The sequence below is a fragment of the Nannospalax galili genome, unplaced genomic scaffold, assembly GCF_000622305.1.
Source record: "Nannospalax galili isolate Female #2095 unplaced genomic scaffold, S.galili_v1.0 scaffold381, whole genome shotgun sequence".
Lineage (NCBI taxonomy): Eukaryota > Metazoa > Chordata > Mammalia > Rodentia > Spalacidae > Nannospalax > Nannospalax galili.
Genome location: NW_008347312.1, coordinates 1526166 through 1549345, shown reverse-complemented (window position 1 = coordinate 1549345; position 23180 = coordinate 1526166). Strand labels below are relative to the sequence as shown.

The window sequence follows — 23180 nt, the reverse complement described above, 5'->3', positions numbered from 1 at the left end:
GAACTGGAGTTACAGACAGTTGTTAGCTGCCATGTGGGTGCTGGGATTCGAACCCAGGTCTTCTGCAAGAACAGCCAGTGTTCTTAACTGCTGAGCCATCTCTCCAGCCCCGAAATATATAATATTTATTATATTCTCAACAGCTACACACACACACACACACACACACACACACACACACACCTAGGGAGTGTGTAGCTCAGTTAATAGAGGGTTTGCCTAGCATGAGAGAAGCCCTTGCTTGGTTCCCCAGCATAGCATAAAATTGGGTGTGGTGGCACAAGCTAGCATCTATGACAGTGTTTGCAAAGCAGAAATTGTTTTAAGGAAGAATTTGCTTGCAATAGTTAATGATGATTTTCCCTAAGGGAGAAGGTGCCATTAAGAGAGACTTTGAGGGGCTGGAGAGATGGTTCACCAGTTAAGAACACTAACTGTTCTTGCGGAAGACCCACATTTGAATCCCAGCACCCACATGGCAGCTAACAACTGTCCGTAACTCCAGTTCTGGGGGATCCGACAGCCTCTCCTGTCTGTGGGCATTGCACGACACGGGTGCACCTACCTACATGCAGGCAATACATGCATACACATAAAATAAAAATAATAAATAAAATTTAAAAAAACAGAGAGAGCCTCTGAGCCAGGCATGGTGGTACACACCTTTAATCCCAGCACCCAGGAGGAAGAGGCAGGCAGATAGCTGTAAGATTGAGGCCAGCCTGATTTTCATAGTGAGTTCCAGGCCAGCCGGGAACTACAGGGAAACCGTGTCTCAAAAAGACAGCAACAACAACAACAAAAAAAGACTGATTAAAAAAAAAAATGTGTGTGTGTGTGTGTGCATGTGTGCGTGTGTGTGTGCACGCGTGTTTGTGAATTTTAAAGGGATCTGCATGACATGAGAAATACATGTTACTTAAGGCACTAGGATTGTTACTAAAGTTTTTGGGGTCAAAGGCTAGGCCCTGTTAACCCAACAAGTTAGTCTCAGCCAACTGTCCCCAATACATCAATTAAAGACAAAAGTAATGCTGAAAAGCAGAAGAAAGAGACCTAGTCACTGAGTAACATTGTGCAGAGGAACCAATAAAGAAGACCATTGACCCCTAAGTCCATCTTTGGAGCACTGACATGAAGCTTAGGTTTAAATAGAGGGCCAGAGGTAAACTAAGCAGTTCTGGTCAGGGTCAAGGGTGCCACCCATCACTGACCTGTCATTGTCTTGGCTCAGGTCTGTTCTGCAAGGTGGTCTGTTAAATTGTGTGAAATCTCTTCCTGGGAGATAGGTTCCTCCTCTGGCTGGTCCCTGGTCTTCAACATTTCCCTTCCCCCAGCACGGGATTCCTGGGGAATATTTCTTTCTTTTGGGGTCCATTGTCTTAGTAATAACACAAGTGTCTCTCTTCAGATTATCTTCTCTGCCAGGGCAAGGACTCTACTACTGAGTTATGTCCTCGGATCAAAATAAATTTTTTTAAAGAGTTATTTATTTTATTTTATGTATATGAGTGTTTACCTGTGTGTATGTATATGCACCATGTGCACCCTTCCGCCTGGTACCCTGTGGAAGCCAGAAGAGGGTGTCAGATCCCCTGGAACTAGAGTTGCAGATGGTTATTAGCCACCATGTGGGTGCTGGGAACTGAACCTGGGTCCTCTGCAAAGAGCAACCAGTGCTGTTAGTTGCTGAGGCACCTCTCCAACCCTTTCCCCCAGGTAACATTACCTCCTCCCAACAAGCAAATCACCAAGTAGCCCTTCCTTAGAACTCTTCACTTCTTCAAGGCCAAGTTCAAATTTCTGGTGGAGGAGGCTGGGAACACCTCTGGGTTCTAGTCACCTCACCATGTACTGCAAAGCTCCTGGAATAGGTTTCCCTTTGCATGCCTCTGTCTACCTCTTACAGCTGATAGTCTGTGAAAATCCTTCCAGTCTTAGGACACCTTGCCTGGATCCCTCTATATTTCCTGGGGCTCGTAGCAAACTCCTTGTGCATCTGTGACTGTCTAGTATCACTCCATGAGTCAGCTCCTGACTGCAGCTAGAGGCTGTGTAATGGCCCCACTGATCCTTTAGCTTCTATGTAAATAAGAAGCACTTGGTAAAATATTTGACCAGGCCTGGAGTGGATATTGCCCATCATTCTAGGTCACAGAAAGCTGGCTTTGCTAGACTGCTGTCAGGGGGTGAGTCCAAGGGGAGACTATAGCTTAGTTTCCCAACCTCATTCCCCGTGGTACTTAATAAGCTAAAGTTTTGTTGTTTTGTTTTGTTGTTTTAACTTACTGTTGATGTGATAACCTGGGTTGTTTAAACAAAATGGCCTTTCTCCAAGAAACAGGACCCTGCAGGTACTAGGTGTGTATTGCAAAATGTCAGATTCTGTCAGCAGCCATGTTTCCAAGGATTGTGGTAGAATCATTCAGGAGACCTCTCAACAGAGTGTCAGGCAAGGAAGTTTATCTAACATGGGAACGTGCCTCTGTCTTAGACTTTGGTTTCAGAGCAGTGTTGAGGATGACTAAAACACATGCACACACAGGGGCACCCTCAGGAGTTACCTATGGAGTGGATCAGGGATGCAAACAATTGTATTCATTTTGTACTTCTCTGACACTTCTATATTTTGGGGGTTGGTTTGTTTGGTTTTGGTTTGGGCTTTTAAAAATGTAATATTTGCATTAATTCTTTGAGAATTTTATATGTACTTTGATCATATTCATCCCCACTTCTTCCCCTAACTCCTCTCAGATCTACTTCCCACCTCCCCACACTGGTTTGGGCATGTGTGTGTGCGTGTGCGTGTGTGTGTGTGTGTGTGTCTGTGTGTGTGTGTGTGTGTCTGTGTGTGTGTGTGCGTGCACGTGTGCACCTGCATGAGTTTATGTGACCCATGGGTATGCAGGTGCTCAGGGGGACAGAGGGCATTGGATCCCCTGAAACTGGTGTTACAGGTGGTTGCAAGCAAGCTGACTAATGTGGGTGCTGAGAAGCAAACCCAGATCCTCTGCAAGAGCAATATGCACTCTTAACTGCTGAACCATTTCTCCAATCTGGTTTGGGCTTTTTAAGACAGGGTCTCATGTAGCCCAGGCTAGCCTCAAGGAGACTGATCCCGAGTGTCTCATCCTCCTGACTCTAGCTCCCAAATGCTGGGACTACAAGCACGTGCTGCCACACTGGGCCAGTTCCACATTTTCTTCTTTATTCCCCGTTACAAAATTTTTATTTATTATTATTTGTGTGTGTGTGTGTGTGTGTACATGTGTGTACGTACATGTGCACACGTGCGCACCATGGTGCATGTGTGGAGATCAGATGACAGCTTTCTGGTATTTGTTGTTTCCTTCCATCCTCAGTGAGTTCCAGGGATCGAACTCAGGTTATGTTTGTTCAGCAAGCACCTTTTCCCACTGAGCCGTCTCACCAGCCCTATTGAGCTCTTTTTGAAGGACTTTTTTTCTTGCAGTGCTGGGTTGAACCCAGGGTCTTACACATTCTAGGCCAGTGCTCTGCCACCCCTAGTCCTTTGAGAAGACATTCTGGTGACTTTTCTCCCTTAATACAAATACTGTACTAATAAATATGTGTGTATGTATATATATATTTATATTTATATATGTGCAAACTTTAAAAGACATTTTCATAATATAGTCTATGTACAAAGTAAAACACATCTAAACTCTGTAAATTAAACATGTGAACATGTGCCTCCCACCTCAGCCCAGGGTTTCTTGCATATACCAGGGTATGTGAGCATATGACCTTTTGTTTTTCATGGTGGTGATACAAACCTTTTTCCACCATGGTGGCTTTCCTTTCACATCAGCCCTTGGGAACTGACATGAACTAGAACTTCCGCAGGTCGCTGTGAGCCGGGCAGGCCCTGCTGGTACATGTTTTACTTGCTGTAATGTGCTCAGACAGCTCCAGACAGTTGGCATCTTGCCAGATGATAAAGCCCAGGCTCTGAGAACTGAAGCCACTTGCCTGAGAAATCACAGGCCTGTGTTTGTTCCCCAGAGAACCTGTCACAGAGCTGATGCTGTTGATGACTGCCTTTTTTTTTTAAATCTCATTTTATAGTTTGTTTTTATTGTATTTTTTTCAGTGTATGGAATCAAGCCTTGTGCATTCTAGGGCCTTGTGAATCCTAGCATTTGGGTTTTATTTATTTAATTATTTTTGTCTTTAATGGCTAAGTTTAATTTAATTTAATCAGAAGACAATGTTTCTATACATATATATATATGCCCTTGCTCCTCTGAAGAGATATGCTTGCCAGAGAACACTCACCAGCAATGGAGTGACTGGTGCAGAACCTTGAATTTAAAGTTGGCTGGGAGTGACTGATTGTACCAGCACTCTTCCCCTCTGTGAAGGTGGGCGCACCTGCTTCCCAGGACCCAGTGGGCCATCTTCAGTTGCACATGTACTGTTAACCCACTGACGGGGGAATGGCTCTGACACCTTGACCAAAGAACAACAGTCACTCCAGAGTGAGCTTGGCAAGCCTGGGTGTGATGACTCACCACTCAGAGAGGTGACCCTCCCTGCCCATGGAGCAGCCTCAGGCCTCAGCTCATGACCACAGGAAGTAAGCCAGAGGCAATTAATTTTTTGTGTGTGTGCTTTGGGAATGCACAGTGAGAAGACAAAGCTTAAGAGCTTTGTCCATGACTCCCCGGTTACAGTACTTGCTCAGTGAGCAAGAGGCCCTGGTTCAGTCCCTAGCATCCCAAAATAACTAAAAGAAAAAAAAGATACCATAAAAGCTTTGCTGTCCTGCAAGCTGAAAGCCAGCTGAGATAGTCCTGCTGGCTTAGGAAAGGACGGTGACCTGGTGTCTGGAGCACAGAGGAGTTTAAGGAGGCTGGGGCCCCGCTGTGAGGGCTCACCTTTCTCAAGGAATGTTCAAGGTGCCAAAATGACTTGTGGAAATGTGGGACGGTATTTACTGGCAAGGGCACCCTTCCTTTATTTTATTATTTTTTTTCTAGCAGTTTTTCTGCAATATAATTCACATACTATACAACTTAGCCATAAAATATACAATCCAATGGCTTTTAATGTATTCTTAAAATTATGTATCCATCACCACAACTAACTTTACAACATTTTCTTTAGCATCCCCCAAAATAAAGCTGAACCCCTCAGACATTGCTCCCTAACCTCTCAATTCCAACAGCGCTGGTGATCACTAATCTACAGTCTGTCTCTACAGGCTTGCCTTTTCTAGAACTATTTATTTATTTATTACATAGAATTTATGTTTATTTATTTAAAATTTGTGTGTATGTGCACATATGTCCCACAATGGGCATGTGGAAGTCAGAGGACAACTTGCAGGAATTGATTCTACCATATGGGTTCCAGGGATCCAATTATGTCTACCTTATTTTTTATTAACTTTATTTATTTAGGGAGGGAGAGGCACACACGTGTATGAGGTCAGAGAGCAACTTGTGGGAATAAGTTTTCTTCTTCCATGTGGGTTCTGGGGATTGAACTCAGGTTGTCAGACTTGGTGGCAGGTGCCTTTACCCACTGAGCCACCTTGCTGGCCCTATTTTGTTTCTTTTTTGTTTACATTTTTTTGCTTTATAAATTATGGACATAATCCATGTTCCTTGCAGAAGGTCATATAAATGCAGTTGTCATTGGTTAAGGCCTTAGGATTTCAGACTTTTTCTATATTTCACTGTAGATAGAGAACAAATACACAAATGTGGGCTTTTTATTACCATTTTAGGATACACATACCCCCCCCACACACCAGTTTTTCCTTAGCAAACTATAGATCTCTATAACTTTCTATATCAATAAATACAACTTTTTAAAAACTGTGTATGAGTGTTTTGCATGCATGAATGCAAGTGCACCCATGTATGCAGTGCCTACAGAGGTCAAAAGAGGGGCATCAGATCCCCTGGAACTGGAGTTACAGGCAGTTGTTAGCTGCCAGTGGGTACCGGGAACCAAATTCTTGTCCTCTACAAGAGCAGCCAGTGCTCTTAACCACTGAACCAGCTCTCCTGTCCCAGATCTAAAAAAATATATGTCATTTTAGCCATGTGTGGTGGCACAGGGCTGTAATCCCAACTACTCAGGAGGCTGAGGCAGAAGAATCCCAAGTTCAAGGCCTGCCTGGGCTACAGAGTGATTTCAAGGATAGCCTGGGTAACTCTGTGAGACCTTATCTTAAAATAAGTAAAGGAGGTCTAGGAGAGGCTTAGTTGATAAAGTGATTGCCATGCAAGTATGAGGACCCGAGTTCAGATTTCCAGCACTCTTGTAAAAAGCCAGTGGAATGAGCCTGGAATCCATTGCTAGGGAGGCGGAGACAAGTGGATCCCTGGGGCTTGCCAGGGTCCAGTTGGTAAGCTCCAAGTTCAATGAAAAACCTGTCTCTCCGTATGTATGCACACATACACCCACAAAAAGAGGGCTGGGGATGTAGTTCAGTGGTACAGTGCTTCTGTAGCGTGTGGGAATCCCTAGGTTCAGTCCCCAGTACTAGAGGAAAGTCATCTGTAATACTATAGTTTCTTCAGGTTTCTTGGGACTTATAGGATACTTTGATAGATCAGAACAGTTCCTAGTTTTTCGTTATGAAGTGTTGGGTTCCAAGGGACAGTTGTATCAAGCTGTTAGGGACGTGTGGTACAGTGTGAGGGAGCCACACGCACTGTTAGTCTCCTCTCCTCACAGAGTTTGGCAGTGACCCCTCATTTCTTTCTTCTTTTTCCATTTTCCTGTGGAGTTCAGTGTAAGCTTTTTTTGTCCTCCAGGAGGGAAGGTCAGGTGACTCAGAGCCCTGTTTCTTGGAATCTGTAGATGTACGGGTGGAACAAAACATTTTACGATGGAACAGTTGATCTTTCAAGAAGGAGGGCTCAGTGAGTCCCTGGATGCTTCTTTAAAAGTCCATGATTGTTGTGATAGTGATAATAATAATAATAATAATAATAATAATATAAAAGCAAGGGCTTCAGGGGCTGGAGAGAGAGCTCAGTGGTTAAGAGCATATACTGCTTTTGTGGAAGACCTGGGTTCAGTTCTCAGCACTTGCATCATGTGGCTCACAACTGCTTGTAACTTCCTTCAGCTTCAGGGAATCTGATGTTTCTGGCCTCCACAGGCATCTGTACTCACATATATATACCCCCACACAGACACACAGAAATGCACATAATTGAAAAACAAAACAGAACAAGGGATGGGGACGTGGCTTAGTTGTGCTTGTCTAGCATGCATGAAGCCCCTGGATTTGATCCCGAGCAGAACATAACCACGTGTGGTTGTGTATACTTTGTAATCCCAGCCCTGGGGAGTTAGAGGCAGGAGGATCAAAAATTTAAGGCCATCTTTAACTACATAGCAAGTTTGAAGGCAGCCTGGGACACATGAAACCCTATCTGAAAAACAAAACAAAACAAGAACAACAAAAAAAACCAATAACACCTATGCCAAGGAACTTGCAAACACATTGCTTGTTCTCTCAGCATCTTCCAGGAAATGTATTTGTATCATTGTTAAAATGTTTTATATCTAGGGCTAGAGAGATGGCTCAGTGGTTAAGAGCACTGGCTTCTCTTACAGAGGACCCAGGTTCAATTCTCACCACCCACATGGTGGCTAACGACCATCCATAACTCCATCCAGTTCCAGGGAAATATGACACCCTTTTCTGACCTCCATGTGCATTCATGACACAGGTGCACTTATATACATGCAGACAATACACTCACACACATAAATTTTTTTTTAATTAAGAAAATAAGCCAGGCATGATTGTACACACCTTTAATCCTGGCACTGGGAGGCAGAGGCAGGCATATCTCTCTGAGTTTGAGGCCAGCCTGATCTACATAGCAAGTTCCAGGCCCGCTAGGGCAAAAGGAGACTGTCTCAAAAATACCAAAAATAAATAAAACAAAATAAAATATCTCTATGTATCTATTTACTTTTTTATTTTGTATTTTCCAGCATAGAAGGAGGATCCTTTTTTGTAAGTTAAAAAATTATTACATTTGCCGGGGCGTGGTGGTGCACGCCTTTAAGCCCAGCACTCGGGAGGCAGAGGCAGGCAGATCTCTGTGAGTTCGGGCCAGCCTGGTCTACATAGCAAGTTCCAGGACAGCTGGGGCTACAGGGAGACCCTGCCTCAAAAAGACCAAAAAAAAAAATTATTACATTTATTTATTTCTGTGTGTATGTGTGTGTGTCGGGGCGGGGGGTGCTCATGCCATGACAAGAACGTGGAGATCAGAGGACAACTTGTGGGAGTCAGTTCTCTCTTCCTACCCTGAGTCCTAGAGATCGAACTCAGCCATCAGGCTTGGCGGCAAGCTCCTTCACCCGCTGAGCTATCTCACTGTTTTTCTATTTGTTTTTTGAAACAAGGTCTTGCTAGTTTGCCTAGACTGCTTTGAACTTGGGCCCCCTGCCACGGCCTCCTAAGAACCTAGAGCCACAGCTGTGAACGACTACCCTTGGCTGCTTTTTCTTTTTATGATCAACTGCTGACCACCTGATCCATGTAAAATTAACTCACCTACTCAGCAATTGAGATTTAGAATCTTTGGAACTAGAGACTGTTACGGCTAGTAGAGCCAGAATCACCTGGCTGCTGAGGAGGTCACTCTGTGGTAGAGCCCTTGCCTGTTTGAGGCCCTGGGTTCGTTCCCAGCAGCAACAAAGAATCATTTTAACACAGTGATTTTTGTTGTTGGTTGACTTAGATTTACACTTACAGGGGCTGGGAATACACAGTGGTAGAGTCCTTGCTTAACATACATGAACCTCTAGAGGTCAATGACTAGCAACACACACACACACACACACAGACAGAGATAGAGACAGAAACAGAGACACTACGCATGCAATCTGGAGTGCATTCTCATTTGCAAAAATCATGCAAACAGTATAGAAAAAGCTGAATTCCCCTTAATCAACCTTTTATCCCTGTTTCTAGAGATAACCATTATATAGACTTGGTACAGATTCTTTTTAGACCTCTTTTTAAGACATTTGCATATAAGTATACAATTTATGTGTGACTCTGTAGATATATATATATATATATATATATATATATATCTCCATACAAAACCCATGGTTTTGCCAGACAAAGCAGTACACTTGGATGATTGATGTAGGAGTATACTAAGTTCAGAACCAGCCTGGGCTACATAGACCCTGTCTCAAACTAACAAAAAAGAATAAAAAACAACAGGAAAAAAAAATGGGGGGGGGGCCTGGAGAGATGGCTCAGTGGTTAAGAGCACTGACTGCTCTTGCAGAGGACCTAGTTTTGATTCCCAGCACCCACATGGCAACTAACAGCTGTCTGTTCCAGGAGATCCAACACCCACTTCTAACCTTTGCAGGCATTGCACAACATGGGTGTACTTACACACATGCAGGCAATATACTCATACACATAAAACAATTTTTTTAAAAGATAAAAATGAAAGAAAATTGATGATATCAATCTTGGGTTTCTAACAACTGTAAATGGTGTCGTAATGTTTATGTTATTCTGAAACTTTTTTTTTTTTTTTTTGGTCTTTTTGAGACAGGGTCTCCTTTCAGCCCCAGCTTGCCTGGAACTCACTATGTAGACCAGGCTGGCCTTGAACTCACAGAGATCCGCCTGCCTCTGCCTCCCAAGTGCTGGGACTACAGGGGTGCGCCACCACGCCTGGCTCTGAAACTTATTTTTATCCTTCTAAACACTGACTCTTAGAACTTGCCCATATTGGTACCTTGTTCTTTTCTTTTTAATTAAAAATTTTATTATTATTATGTGTGTGTGTGTGCGCACGCGCATAAATGTGTGCATGCCATGGCACCCACCCATGTGCTTAGAGGGTTCTCTCCTTTCACCTTTTTTTTTTTTCTAATTATTTTATCTATGTGTATGTGTATGCCTGCATGTCTGTATGTGTAGAGTGGTGGAGTCAGGATTGGAGAGGCAGAACCAAACAGCCAGCAGACCTCTCTGGTACAGACATGCTCCGAGGGCAGGGCAGCCTGCCAACTTTGTCCCTGCCATTCCCTGCAGCTGGAATGTAAGAGGTGACAGTGAGGCCTTTACAGTACAGGGATCAAAATTCAGAAGACATTTTAGATGTCAGGATGTCGGTTGTGGGGTTATTTATAAGAGGGAAAAAAAAACTGATTGGAAGCATAAAGTCTAAAAAGGGAGAACAGGCAAACAGTCCCTCACGACACTGTGTTATTCTATTCTGTTAAAACAGGTTGCAAACAAACTTGTAAAATTTACAATTACTTACTGTAGTGTTCCTGTTAATAGTCAACTGACATATTTTAAAAATATATTTATTATTTTTATTTTATGTGTATGAGTGTATTGCCTGCATGTAGGTAGGTGCACCCATATGCAGTGCCCTTGGAGATCAGAAGAGGGTGTCAGATCCCCTGGAACTGGAGTTATGGATGGTTGTTAGCCACCACGTGGGTGCTGGGAATTGAACCTGGGTCTTCTGCAAGAACAGCCAGTGCTCTTAACCACTGAGCCACCTCTCCAGCCCTCAAGTGACATATTTATTGCTCCTTGGAATATAACTTATAAGAACATTTTTGGTAATTTCTAGATTTTTTTTTCGGTGGTGAGGGTTGAATCCAAGGCCTTTTGCATACTTAGGCAAGCACTCTGCTGATGAGCTGTTTCCCAGGCCCCTGGAAAAAAATATCCTACCATGATCTTGCACAATTATGCAGAGATGTACAGACAAAAAAAATGCTTGCTTCAGCACTGTTTGTCCTGGGACATCCTGGAGGGAATCCAAGTACCACAAGCTGGAAACTTGACAAATGCATGTGGTGCACTTACACGTTCTGTATCTATAGCCCTGGGAAGGAAATGAGGTCAGATGGGCGGTCTGTACATATGAGCTGGAGAGCCATCCAAAACCCTGTGAGAAGTGCTGAAAATAAGATACGGAACAAATGTGAGCATGGCATTTGCTCTTCAGTGAGTGTTTCTATTAACTAAAGTAGAAGGAAAGCCCCAGATAGCTACATCAAGTGCCAGCTGTGGCTGTGGAGGATGGGCTGTCACGGGCCACATCCACATTCCAGTTCAGAATCCTGTAATGCTTACAGTTTTAATGCAAAGCAGATGCTCCTTTTGGAATCAGGTGGGGGTATTAGGACCATGAATAAAGAAGTCCCAGGGACCCACCCCCTCCACCCACCCCTGAAAGGATAAGACTTGGATCCACTGTGTAATTCCAACTTTATTTTAAAATGCATGGAACAAGTTCAGGTATCTTGGTGCACACCTTTAATCCCAGCACTTGGGAGGGAGGGGCAGGTGACTCTCTGTGAGTTCAAGGCCAATCTGGTCTACATGGCAAGTTCCAGGCCAGCCATGGATACATAGTGAGACCCTGTCTCAAAGAATGAATGAATTTATTAATTAATTAAGGGCAGCAGCTGCTCAGGGTAGAGGGAGTATGGTGGACTTCCCTATTTTTTAGTTTTTATTTTTTAACATTTAATTAATTAATTAATTTTATTTATTTATTTATTGGTCTTTTTGAGACAGAATTTCCCTGTAGCCCCAGCTGTCCTGGAACTGACTATGTAGACCAGGCTGGCCTTGAACTCACAGAGATCCACCTGCCTCTGCCTCCCAAGTGCTAGGATTAAAGGTGTGCGCCACCACGCCCGGCAACATTTATTTTTATTCTGTGTGTATGTGTGTATTGCCTGCATGTAGATAGATGCACCCATGTTGTGCAATACCCAGAGGTCAGAAGAGGGTGTTGGATCATCTGGAACTGGAGTTAAGGACAGTTGTTAGCTACCATATAGGTGCTGGGAATTGAACCCAGGTCCTCTGCAAAAGCAGCCAGTGTTCATAACCACTGAGCCATCTCTCCAGCCTCTAAATTATTATTATTATTATTATTATTATTATCATTTTATGTGTATGAGTGCATTGCCTGCATGTATATGAGTGCACCCATGTTGTACAATGCCACGGAGGTCAGAAGAGGGCTTCCGAGTCCCCTGGAACTGGAGTTAAGAACGGTTCGTAGCTGCCATGTGGGTGCTGGGAATCAAACCCAGGTTCTCTGCAAGAGCAGTCAGTGCTCTTAACTGCTGAGCCATCTCTCCAGCCCCCTATTTTTTATTTTTAAGTGTGTGTGTGTGTGTGTGTGTGTGTGTGTGCATGCACATGTACAATGCCTACAGAAGCCAGAGGTGTCAGAGCCCTCTGGAGCTGGAGTTACAGGCAGTTATGAACTGCCTGACATGGGTGCTGGCATCTTCTAGGTATGTGGCAAGGCTCTTGCTGCATCATAACAATGGCACAGGCTATCATGTGTGAGACAGAGTGAGTGCACTAACCCTGTCTCTCTTCTCCTCATAAAGCCACTCATACCATCATGGGGCCCACCTGCATGGCCTTGTCCATTCCTGGTCACTCCCAAAGTCTCTGTCTCCAAATACCATCCACATATGAGTTCTGGAATTGGGCTTCAACATAGGAAGTTTTGGGGGACATTCAAACCCATGGCATACCATAATACCATTTAATAGCTTCTTCTCCTCCTCTTCCTCCTCCTCCTCTTCCTCATCTTCTTTCTCCTTCCTTGTTTTGAGACAGATCTATGTAACCCTGTCTGTCCTGGCAGTTTCTATGAAACCCAGGCTGGCCTCAAACTCATGGCAATCCTGTGTAAGCCTCCCGAGTGCTGGGAATACAAGTGTATACCATCATGCCTAGCTTTCCTTCACCTTCTGAGTGGAAACAATAAAAACATGTTTTTGTTTTGTTTTGTTTTGTTTTGTTTTGGTCTTTTTTGAGACAGGGTCTCCCTGTAGCCCCAGCTATCCTGGAACTCACTACGTAGACCAGGCTGGCCTTGAACTCACAGAGATCCGCCTGCCTCTGCCTCCCAAGTGCTGGGATTAAAGGCGTGCGCCACCACGCATAAAAACATGTTTAAGTAGTCCTCAGTGCAGCCCTTTGGGTTGAGTTCAGTTGTACAGGATCACGTGTTGCATCTCGCAGGCATATGCTCCTGTGCTTTTGTTCTGTTCCTTGGGGGCAGATTGCTGGATGTAGCGATGGCTAGGTGAAAGTTAAAGAATGTGGTTATTTTGTTTGTTTGTTTCATTATAACTGTTTGTCAGGGTGCCTTTTACAAAAGATGTATCCACGGTGGTGCTCTGCAAGGATACCTGTTCCCCATGTCCTTGCAGGCAATCAATAACATCTTTAAACCCCTTAAAATGGTTGCGTATCTGATGGAGGAAAGGAGTATTTTCCTCTTTTGCGGTGCTGGCCGCCAAAGCCCAGGCAGTCACTCTACCACTGAGCTATAGCCTCAGCCTAATACCTTATTTTCTTTTTTTAGAGAAAAGATTTATTTATTTTTATTTTTTATGTATATGTGTGTTCCTGAGTGTTTGTATGTGCACCATATGTGGTGCAGATACCTGTGGAGGCCAAAAGAGAGCATTGGATACTCTGGAACTGGAGTTACAGGTGGTTCTGAAACACTTGTGTGTGCTAGGAACCAAACCAAGGTTCTCTGCAAAAGCAGCAAGTGCTCTTAATAACTGAGCCATCTCTCCAGCCCTGATCTATTTTATTTTAATTTGTGTATGTGCGGCTGTGTGTGTGCTGGTGGAGGCCAGAAGAGGATGTTGGATCCTCTGGAGCTGGAGTTAAAGGCAGTTGTGAACTGCCTGATGTAGGTATGTGGAATTGAAGTCACTTTTAACTGCTGAGCCATCTTTCCAGCCCCCCAAATATCCTGTTTTCATTTTCAACATTTTGGCAACAAGTGAAGACCACGGACTTCTACCCACAGAAAGGCTATGTGTGTGTGAGTACATCGGGTCTCTCAGGGACTGTTCCTGGAAGGACAGAGGATGGGAATCCTCTCTTTCAGATGCTGTGGTCCTCCCCAGGGGACGGAACTGGGGAAGAGGCAGTTGGCTGCCCTTGGCCTGGGCCTAACGCTCCCTTTGCCTTCTACAGGAAACGTGGAAGCATGCAATCGAGAAAGCCAAACATATGCCAGACCCCTGGGCAGAGTTCCACCTCGAGGACATTACCACAGAACGTGCCACCCGGCACAGGTCAGCAGCCTGCCCTGGGGCTTTGAGGAGCCCTGGAGGTCATGGGTCCTCCTTCTGTGCATAGTATGGGAGGTGCAAGTGTCCTTGGGGTCAAAGAAAAGGACCAACACAGGTCAATTCATCCCCAATCTGAAAACCGAAGTTTCAGATTTGGGACTTTTTTTATTAGAGACGCTCCACCAGGGGGCCAGTGAGACAGCTCAATGGTAAAAGGCCGTTGCCACCAAGCTTGACTATCTGAGTTTGATTGCTGGGGTCCAAATGGTGGAAGTATTGAACCAACTTCTGCAAATTGTCCTCTGACCTTCACATGCATGCAGTGGGACAGGAATGCTCTCACACATACATACGTACATGCATACATACATACAAACAAACAAACAAACAAATAAATAAATAAATGAGACCCAATTAGTCAAGTATACGCAATATTCATTAAAAAAATCTGAAACATGCCGGGCATGTTGGTGCATGCCTTTAATCCCAGCACTTGGGAGGCAGAGGCAGGTGGATCTCTGTGAATTCAAGGCCCGAGTTCCAGGCTAGCTGGGGCTATAGGGAAACTCTTTCAGAAAGACCAAAAAAAAAAAAAAGAAATCTGAAACATGAAACACTTTTGGTGTCAAGCATTTGGGGTAAGAATACTGGGCATGTAAGAAGAACAGCCAGTATCTGAGTATACTGCACACTTCAAGTACTGGACATTATCTTGTTGAGTCGCTCTAATGGTCTTACAAGGTATGTGTTCAGCAGGCAAGGCTGAGGTGAGCTGCAGTAACACATATGCCAGGGCCTCTTATAGCAGAGTGCTTTCTTATACATTTGAAGTTGGTTGAGAGTTGAACAGCTCTTCAGGGCAGCTTGAGGATGCAGATTCCTTCTGACTTGTGACTCTATCATCTCAACACTCCACTACTAGAGGGGCAGACAGTCTCAAAGTAGCACAGAGGGTATTCAATGCCTGATCACAGGAAGCGGCATTAATTTTGCATTTATTTCTTTGGTAAGATCCAGTTACAGTGCCCCACCTGTACAAAGGGTCTCAGGAGTATACTCTGTCCGCTCTGTAATTCTGCAGCCCAATTCTGTTGCCATCCCACAAAGAGAAGGCTTCAGAGCTCCTTGTGTGCTCCTACCCTCAACTAGAGGGCCTGCCTCCCAGCACGGGACTGGCAGGGTCTGTGCCATGTGCCTGGCAGGGTAGGGCAGCTCGGAGGGGACCCCAGCACATGAGGTGTAAATAGCTTCTGCCTCTTCTGCCTACAAGTATGCTGGGGTAGCAGGCTGGTGACACGATAGGGGATCTCTCTGTTGGGTTGGCTCTGTGTCCTGAAGCCCCGCTGCGATCTGGAGCCAGGCTGATCTTGGTTTATTTCCTAGCTAAAGTGGCTGACTACACTACCCAGGCTGCTGTTAGGAGGAGGCCAGGTATGGTATCTAGAACCTTCTGAGATTTCTAAGCCAGAAACTTCCTTCTACAGCCCTAATTTTAAAAGAACTCTGGTGCAAGCTGGCCCTTTTTTTAGGACAGGTTTCCTGTCCCTGTGGATTGTGCCCAGGGTGTTTGAGAGCCAGATTCTGGTTTAAAAAGACCTGGGTTTGAATCCTGACTTTCAGGCAAGTGGCCTCACCTCTCTAAGCCATAGTTTTACCATCTAGAAAATGGACATAATAATTGTCAAAATCTCAGGGTGGCTGCAAAGATTATATAAAGCCGCCCATTTGAAGGCAGTGGTAAGCACTTAGTGAACTTTGATAACACCTTCCATCCATCCATCCATCCATCCATCCATCCATCCATCCATCCATCCCATTACTGGAGACTGAACCCAGGGCCTCCTGCATACTAGCAAGCAGTCTACCACTGGACTAATTTCCCAGCCCTTGTTTCTTCCTATGTTTCCCAGTCTGACCTTGAACTTGTCATCCTCCTGCCTCAACTTCCACAGCAGCTGGGATTATAGGCCTGGGTCCCTAGGCCTGGCTAATTCTTGCCTTTATAATGTTAATGGTTGTGAGTGGCAAGCAAGACCCTCCCAAGTGCATGCTGCCCCCTCCACCAGCTGCCTCTCAGAGTAGAGGTGAGGGAGTGTTGTTTCTGTCTAGTCATACATAGAACACTAATTATTGAACATATTACTTGCCACCCACTGACTGCAAGTGAGTTTACACTCTAGCAGAGCCCTTCTTCCCCAAGCCCAGCCTGGTGAGGTAACCTGCGTGGCCTCTGTTTCCAGCTCTGATAAACCTGATCTCCCAGGGTTGATTGTTGAGTCACAAGAGGCCCTGATCAGAAGTGGGCCAAGGGAAGCCACTGGCTAGAGATAAGAACCAGCAGCCAGGGTTGGTTCTGGGTTCAGTGGTCCACCATGACTGGGAGCTCCACCAGGCATACCTGTTTGAGGCCCGGCCAGGCCAGGGCTGCCAGATGAGCTCTGAGAAAGGATTTCTGAGTGTGGGAAGATGGGAATGTTCTGGAATCACCCTCTCTCCATCCCTTCCCTCCCTCAGTCCATCTCTCCACTTCTCTGTCATTCCATTTCTTAGTCCATGTCTCCATCTAATCTACCTCCCTCTTTTCTCTCCATCTCTATCTCTGCCTCCATCTCTACCTCTGTCTCTTTCTCCATCTCTCTTCTGTTCTTTTTCACGTATGCAGCTGTTTCCTTCCTGTCTAGCTTCCAGGGCAGGACTTTTCCCTCCCCTGTCTTGTGCAGTCCTTACCTCTTAGACATATGCCTGGCAAGTTTGAGGTACTACCACTCCCCTCCCTGGGACCTGCTGTTTGTTATGTAGATTGGTTATAAGGATAGGATATTTATGTCTCTAAGTCAGTTATCCAACATGTATTTATTTATTTTTTTTTTTTGAGACAGGGTCTCCCTGTAGCCCCAGCTGGCTGGAACTCATTATGTAGACTAGGCTGACCTCTTACCACACAGAGATGTGCCTGCTTCTACCTCCTAAATGCTGGGATTAAAGGCATGCACCACCATACCCAGCCCCCAACAAGTATTTATTAAGCATACACACAGCTGGGCCTGATGACACACACCTTTAATCCGAGCATTTGGGAGGCAGGAGGCAGAGGCAGGCAGACCTCTATGAGTTCGAGACCAGCCTGGCCTACATAGTGAGTTCCAGGATACCTGGGGCTACAGGGAGACCCTGTATCAAAAAAACAAGGAAAAAAAGCATACACACACACACACACACACACCCCACACTACATCACACCACACCAGGCCTTGTAGTGAACAAGACAGAAGACATAGGTCTGTACACACACACACACACACACACACACACACACACACACCCCACACTACACCACACCACACCAGGCCTTGTAGTGAACAAGACAGAAGACATAGGTCTATTTGTGGAGTGAAGCCTGGAGGGAATGCCAGGGTCAGAGCAGGCCAGCAGACAGTGCAGCAGTGAGTGCTGGGGTTTGATAAAATGAGGACACCATGGAGAGGGAACAGTGCACTTGAGGAGGCAAGGAGGCCACCAGGGTGGAGTCTAGGAAGAAGGGAAATGTCCACAATCCATGTCAGGAATGAGCAGGTACAGAGTAGCCTGGGTCCTGGGGTCCTTGAGGAGCCTAGGAGGGTTTTTGAGCCAGTGAGGAACAGGACCGGGTTGTGACACTCTGCTCCGGGTGGGCTTTGTCTCTGCAGGTACAACGCTGTTACCGGGGAGTGGCTGGAAGATGAGGTTCTGATCAAGATGGCGTCTCAGGTAAGCAGAAGCCTGAGCTTGGAGGGGGCAGGGCCGAGTGGGAACCTTCGTAAGCCATCTGTAGTGCCTCACTCTTCCTTCCACTCCTACTGTAGTTAATTCTGTGGTGGTTTTTTGTGTTCTTGTTTTTTGAGGCAGAGTCTTACCTTGGAGGTTAGGCCGGCCTTCCTGCCTCAGTCTTCTGCTTGGATGCTGAGATCACAGGCATTTGTCACTGTGCTGGGCTCACACTTGAATTTTTTTTTACTTTTGGGGATTCTCTATGTTATTGTTTACATATTATAGTTTTAAATTTTAATTATATTTTTATTTACTTAGTACATGTGGTCATGTGTGTGTGCATGTGTGTATACATGTGTACCACAATGTACATGTGAAGGTCAGAGGACAACTTGTGGGAATCAGTTCTCCTCTTCTACCATGTGAGTACCAGGGATCAAACTCAGGTAGTCGGGCTCTTTGGCAGGTACCTTTACCTTTACTTACTAGCTCCATACTGTGGCTTTTATTACATTTACTTACATATTTGTTTGTTTGTGAGTGTTTATCTGTGGGGGCATGCATGCCACAGCATGCATGTGGATATCAGAGAACAATTTGTGAAATTAGCTCTCTCCTTCCATTATGTGGATCCTGGGGAATAAAATGCATGTTGTCAGGTTTGGCTGCAAGCACTTTTTCTCTCTGAGCCATCTCAACAGCCCACATTTTGAGTTTTTTAATACCAGCTCAGTAACACGTAATTCACATACCATACAATTTGTCTGTTTAATTTACACAGTTCAGGCATGGGATATAGTTCACTGGTAGAGTGCTTGCCTACCATGCACGAGGGCCTGGGATCCATTCCCAACATTGCAAAAAGAAAAAGTATGTAGTTTAGTGGTTTCTAGCTGTGTGACATGTGACAGTCACCACTCAACTCCAGAACATTTTTGAAAATTTATTGTTTGAGAATTTCATACATGCAAATAATGTGTTTTGATCGAATTCACCCTGCACTCCCTCTCCTCTTAACTCTTCCCATGCCCCTACTACCGTTTCCTCCCCCCAACTTCATGTGCTCTTTTTAAACCCACAGAATCCACTTAGTGCTGCCAGCATGTGTGTAGGATGGTCCACTAGAGCAGGGGCAGCCTCTTAGGAGTCGCAACTCTACCACAAATGGACACTCAAGACCTGCATGGAGTGGGGCGGGGCCCACAAATTCCCACTCCTAGCTGAAGAGCTGCTGCCAGAACATTTTACCTTCCCATGCCCATCCCATCTTTTCATCATCCCCAACTCCTGGAAACTCCTGGCCTACTTTGTATTCTGTAGTTGCCCTGTTTTAGGCGTCTCATACACAAAGATGTCAAAACTGTTCTCAGAAATTCACTGTAAATGTACTGACTTGTATATCACTACCTGTTACTGAGCTGTTAAATACATGCAGAGGGTTGTGACCAGTCTTCTGCAAAGAAAAAAGAATTTAGAAGGCCAGAAGAAGGCATCAGATTCTCAGGAGCTGGAGTTACAGATGGCTGTGAGTTGCCTGACACAGGTGCTGGGAACTGAACTCAGGTTCTCTACAAGTGCAGTAAGCACTCTTAACCACTGAGCCATCTCTCCAGCCTCCTCTTTTTTTTTTTGAGACCCTGTTAGTTTTAAGATCACTGTGACAAAATACCCAAGATAATCAACTTAAAAGAGAAAAGGTTTGCTGCCATGTGTGGTGGCGCAGCTTTTAATCCCAGCACTCGGGAGGCAGAGGTAGACAGATCTCTATGAGTTCAAGGCCAGCCTGTACTTAGTGAATACCAGGTTGGCTGGGGCTACAGGGAGACCCTGTCTCAAAAAGACCAAAAAAAGAGAAAAGGTTTATTCTGGCTTTGGCTCATGGTTTCAGAACTTTCAGTGCATGGCCCCTTGGCCTTTGTTTCTCCATTGCTGTGACAAAACACTCTGACCACTACTGACTTGGGGAGGAAAGGGTTTATTCAGCTTACATCTCCTGGGTCAAGGTTCATCAGGGAGCCCAAGGTAGGAACTCAGGGCAGGAACCTGGAGGCAGGAGCTGGAGCACAGGCCATGGAGGAACACTGCTTACTGACTTGCTCCCTTGGCCCCTGCTCAGCCTGCTTTCATATTGCAACACAGGCCCTCCTGCCCAGGGGTGGCACCACCCACAGTGGGCTGGGCCCTCCCATATCACTCAACAATCAAGAAGATGCCCTGTGGACATGGCCACAGGCCAGTCCAATGAAGGCAATTCCCCGATTGAGGCTCCCTCAACCCAGGTGTGTCAAGTTGACACTAAAGCTATCCAGCACAGCCCTGTTGCTTCGGGCCTAGGCTGGCACATTACATCATGGCAGGACCACACTTTATTGTGCACTACCCTTTCCCAGCATCATGTCCCCAAATAGTGTGCTCTTCCACTGGGTTGGGATGATGGTGATAAAATATGTGAACCTCAGAAAAGCCATGAGCTTCATTAGAGAAGGTCTTAAAGGCATAAAACCATCAGAGTGGCCAAACGGCTCTAAATTGTGAAAATACGAAGTTCCCCCAGTGACCTAACGGCCATAGATTAGTGGTCTGGCTTTGCTCACCCCTTATCACTTGGTCACTCCCAGGACAGAGAGAGTGTGGAGCCCACCTGTCCCCTCTAGGGCCATAGATAACATGGCTGCCAATTTCTGAGGAAATAATCTTAAGAAGACCCTCAATCACTCCAAGGACACCAAACCTGGGCATTAACTCAACTCCCCACAAAGTGCAGCTATGTCTCACAACCTTGGTATAAAAACACCCCATTTTCGCTGGGAGTGATGGTGCATACCTTTAATCCCAGCACTTGGGAGGCAGAGGCAGGCGGAGCTCTGAGTTCAAGGCCAGCCTGGTCTACATAGTGAGTTCAGGACAGCTGGGGCTACAGGGAGACCCTGTCTCAAAAAAAAAGACTAAAAAACCCCCCATTTTATTTGTCTAGTTGTAGAAGCTCGGTTCCTGCAGATAGCCCCTACCTCTCACTGTATCTTCTCTGGATAAAGGAAGATCTATTCCTTGCCTGTTGAAGGTCTGGCTCTGGTCTCTTGTCTCCTACTCCTCTATCTTTCCTTTTATTCTCCAAAAATCTAACAGATGGGTCATGGGGCCCTCCTCATCTCAGCAGCCTCCAACCTGAAAGGCCCATCTGGCTTCGGTGCATAGGAGGGATGGCCCAGCAATATTAGGATTGTGATAACGCACAAGGCACTCACTGGGCAAGTGATGACCAAAGAGAACATGGGACGTGGGTACTGATGACTCTGTCCTGTCTTTCAGCCCTTCGGCCGTGGAGCAATGAGGGAATGCTTCAGGACGTAAGTGACTTGGCTTGGTACTTGGGGCCCTAACCACTGCCAAGATTCCTAAAAGCTAGGACTTTGGACATTTCCAAAGATGGAGACAGTGGCATCTGTCCTCTTACAGCCCAAGTTCCTCTCCATTTGGTCTCTGTTGGGCTATACACACCAGCCCACTTGTAGGGGTCTAGGATAGGCAACACCCTGCTAATCCTTGCTTAGGTATTTGGAGGCCATAGGAAATGGAAGGCCATTGACATTGGCCCTTACTCCATTCTGGATCTCTGAAGGGTGCAGAAGAGTGGGTGACATCGTGTTTCCCCACCTTCTGCATTTCATTCGTTCCTCTAGCTAATCAGTCAGGTCAACCTGGCTATCCTGAGGTCCCAGGGCTGGGTCATCAATGAACCCCAGATTTCCCAGACAGCCCCCCTCTTTCTCCCCAGGAAGAAACTCTCTACCTTCCTGCATGCTCAGCAGTGGAAAGGGGCCTCCAACTACGTGGCAAAGCGCTACATCGAGCCGGTGGACAGGGATGTGTACTTTGAGGATGTGCGACTCCAGATGGAAGCTAAGCTCTGGGGGGAGGAGTATAATCGGCACAAGCCCCCCAAGCAGGTGAGTGGACTCCACCTGCCTCCTACCCACACCAGAGCAGCTGGGGACAGTCACTGGCAATGAGGACAATGGCGAAACAGTCTTCATCTTTTTTTGCAATGGTGGGAATTGAAACCAGAGCTTTGCACATGCTAAGCAAGTGCTCTACCACAGCTATACCCAGAGCAAGCCCTGAATTTTTATTTGCTTTCTGAGACAGGGTCTCCCTGTAGCCCCCAGCTGGCCTGGAACTCACTGAGAGCTGCCTGCCTCTGCCTTAAAGACTTGCACCACCACGCCCAGCTAAGTTTTTTGAGATAGTATCTTGCTCTCTAGCCCAGGCTGGCCTCAAACTCTTGATTTTTCTGCCTTGGGCTCCTGAGTGTTGGGATTAAAGTTGTACATCAGCATACCCAGCCCTTTCTTATCTTCTTACAAGTTGCTAGCAACTACCAACTACCCCCATTTACTGAGCATGGTAAGCCACGGATTTTACATGCAGTCATTTATTCCTAAAAACAGAGCTCTGCAGTGGCAGTGTTTTTATATCTATTTATAGATGGGCTCTATTTGTCGTGATTTTCTAAATATTTTTTTCCAGTTTTTATTTTGTGAAGTGGTGGGTGCTTGTGCCACAGCATGTGTGGAGGTTGGAGGACAACCTTTGAGAGTTGGTTCTGTCCTTCTGCCATGTGTATCCCAGGGATTGAACTCAGGCCAATCAGGCTTGGTAGTAAGTACCTTTATCCACTGAGCCGTCTCCTCAGCCCTATCATGATTTTTGTTTGCAGATGATAAAAACCCATCTACACTGACTTCATCCCAAAAGAGAAGTCATAGTTTCATGTACTTTAAAAACAGATCCAGCTACAAGTGCGGCTGGATCCTGGACTGTGCTGAGCTTGTTAGGAATCTCCCACCACCTCTGCCTTCAGTGTTCCGGGTTGACGTAACCGTCAGGCAGCCTCGGCACTTGTGGTATCATGCTGGCCCCGCCAGCTGGAGGCTCATTTCTCATCAACTTTGTTGGGACAACTCCTATTTTTCCCAGAAGTATCAATGAAAGTCTCAGAGCCGGGTTTCATTGGCTCTGATTAGGTCAGATAGATAGCTATAACTGAGCCAATCACAAGTCTCCAAGGTAGGGGGGAAATGCAGATGGAGCAGCCTATTCCCTATGCCCACCTTGCAGCTCTACCATCCACACCACAAGAACTTTAATTGGGGACAGGTAGCTTCTAAGAAGCAGCAGACGGCATGGAGATGGATGTGGGCTCCCTGAGGAACTGGGCTCAGAGAGGTTAACCAACCCGCCTGTCTTAGTTTGTTTCTTCATTGCTGTGACAAAACACTCTGACCACTACCAACTTGGGGAGG

The 23180-nt window shown here is 45.7% G+C and overlaps 1 protein-coding gene across 2 annotated transcripts in view; it reads left to right on the top strand.

Annotated features, from left to right (window-relative positions):
- Eef2k (eukaryotic elongation factor 2 kinase) overlaps window positions 1–23180 on the top strand; it is an 84166-nt gene that overhangs the window by 31983 nt on the left and 29003 nt on the right. For both annotated transcript variants that reach the window (XM_008843830.3, XM_008843829.3), the window contains exons 3-6: window positions 14033–14133; window positions 17817–17877; window positions 21187–21224; window positions 21653–21824. In XM_008843830.3, coding sequence (XP_008842052.1) covers window positions 14033–14133; window positions 17817–17877; window positions 21187–21224; window positions 21653–21824 — 372 coding nt within the window. The remainder of the gene's footprint in view (window positions 1–14032; window positions 14134–17816; window positions 17878–21186; window positions 21225–21652; window positions 21825–23180) is intronic.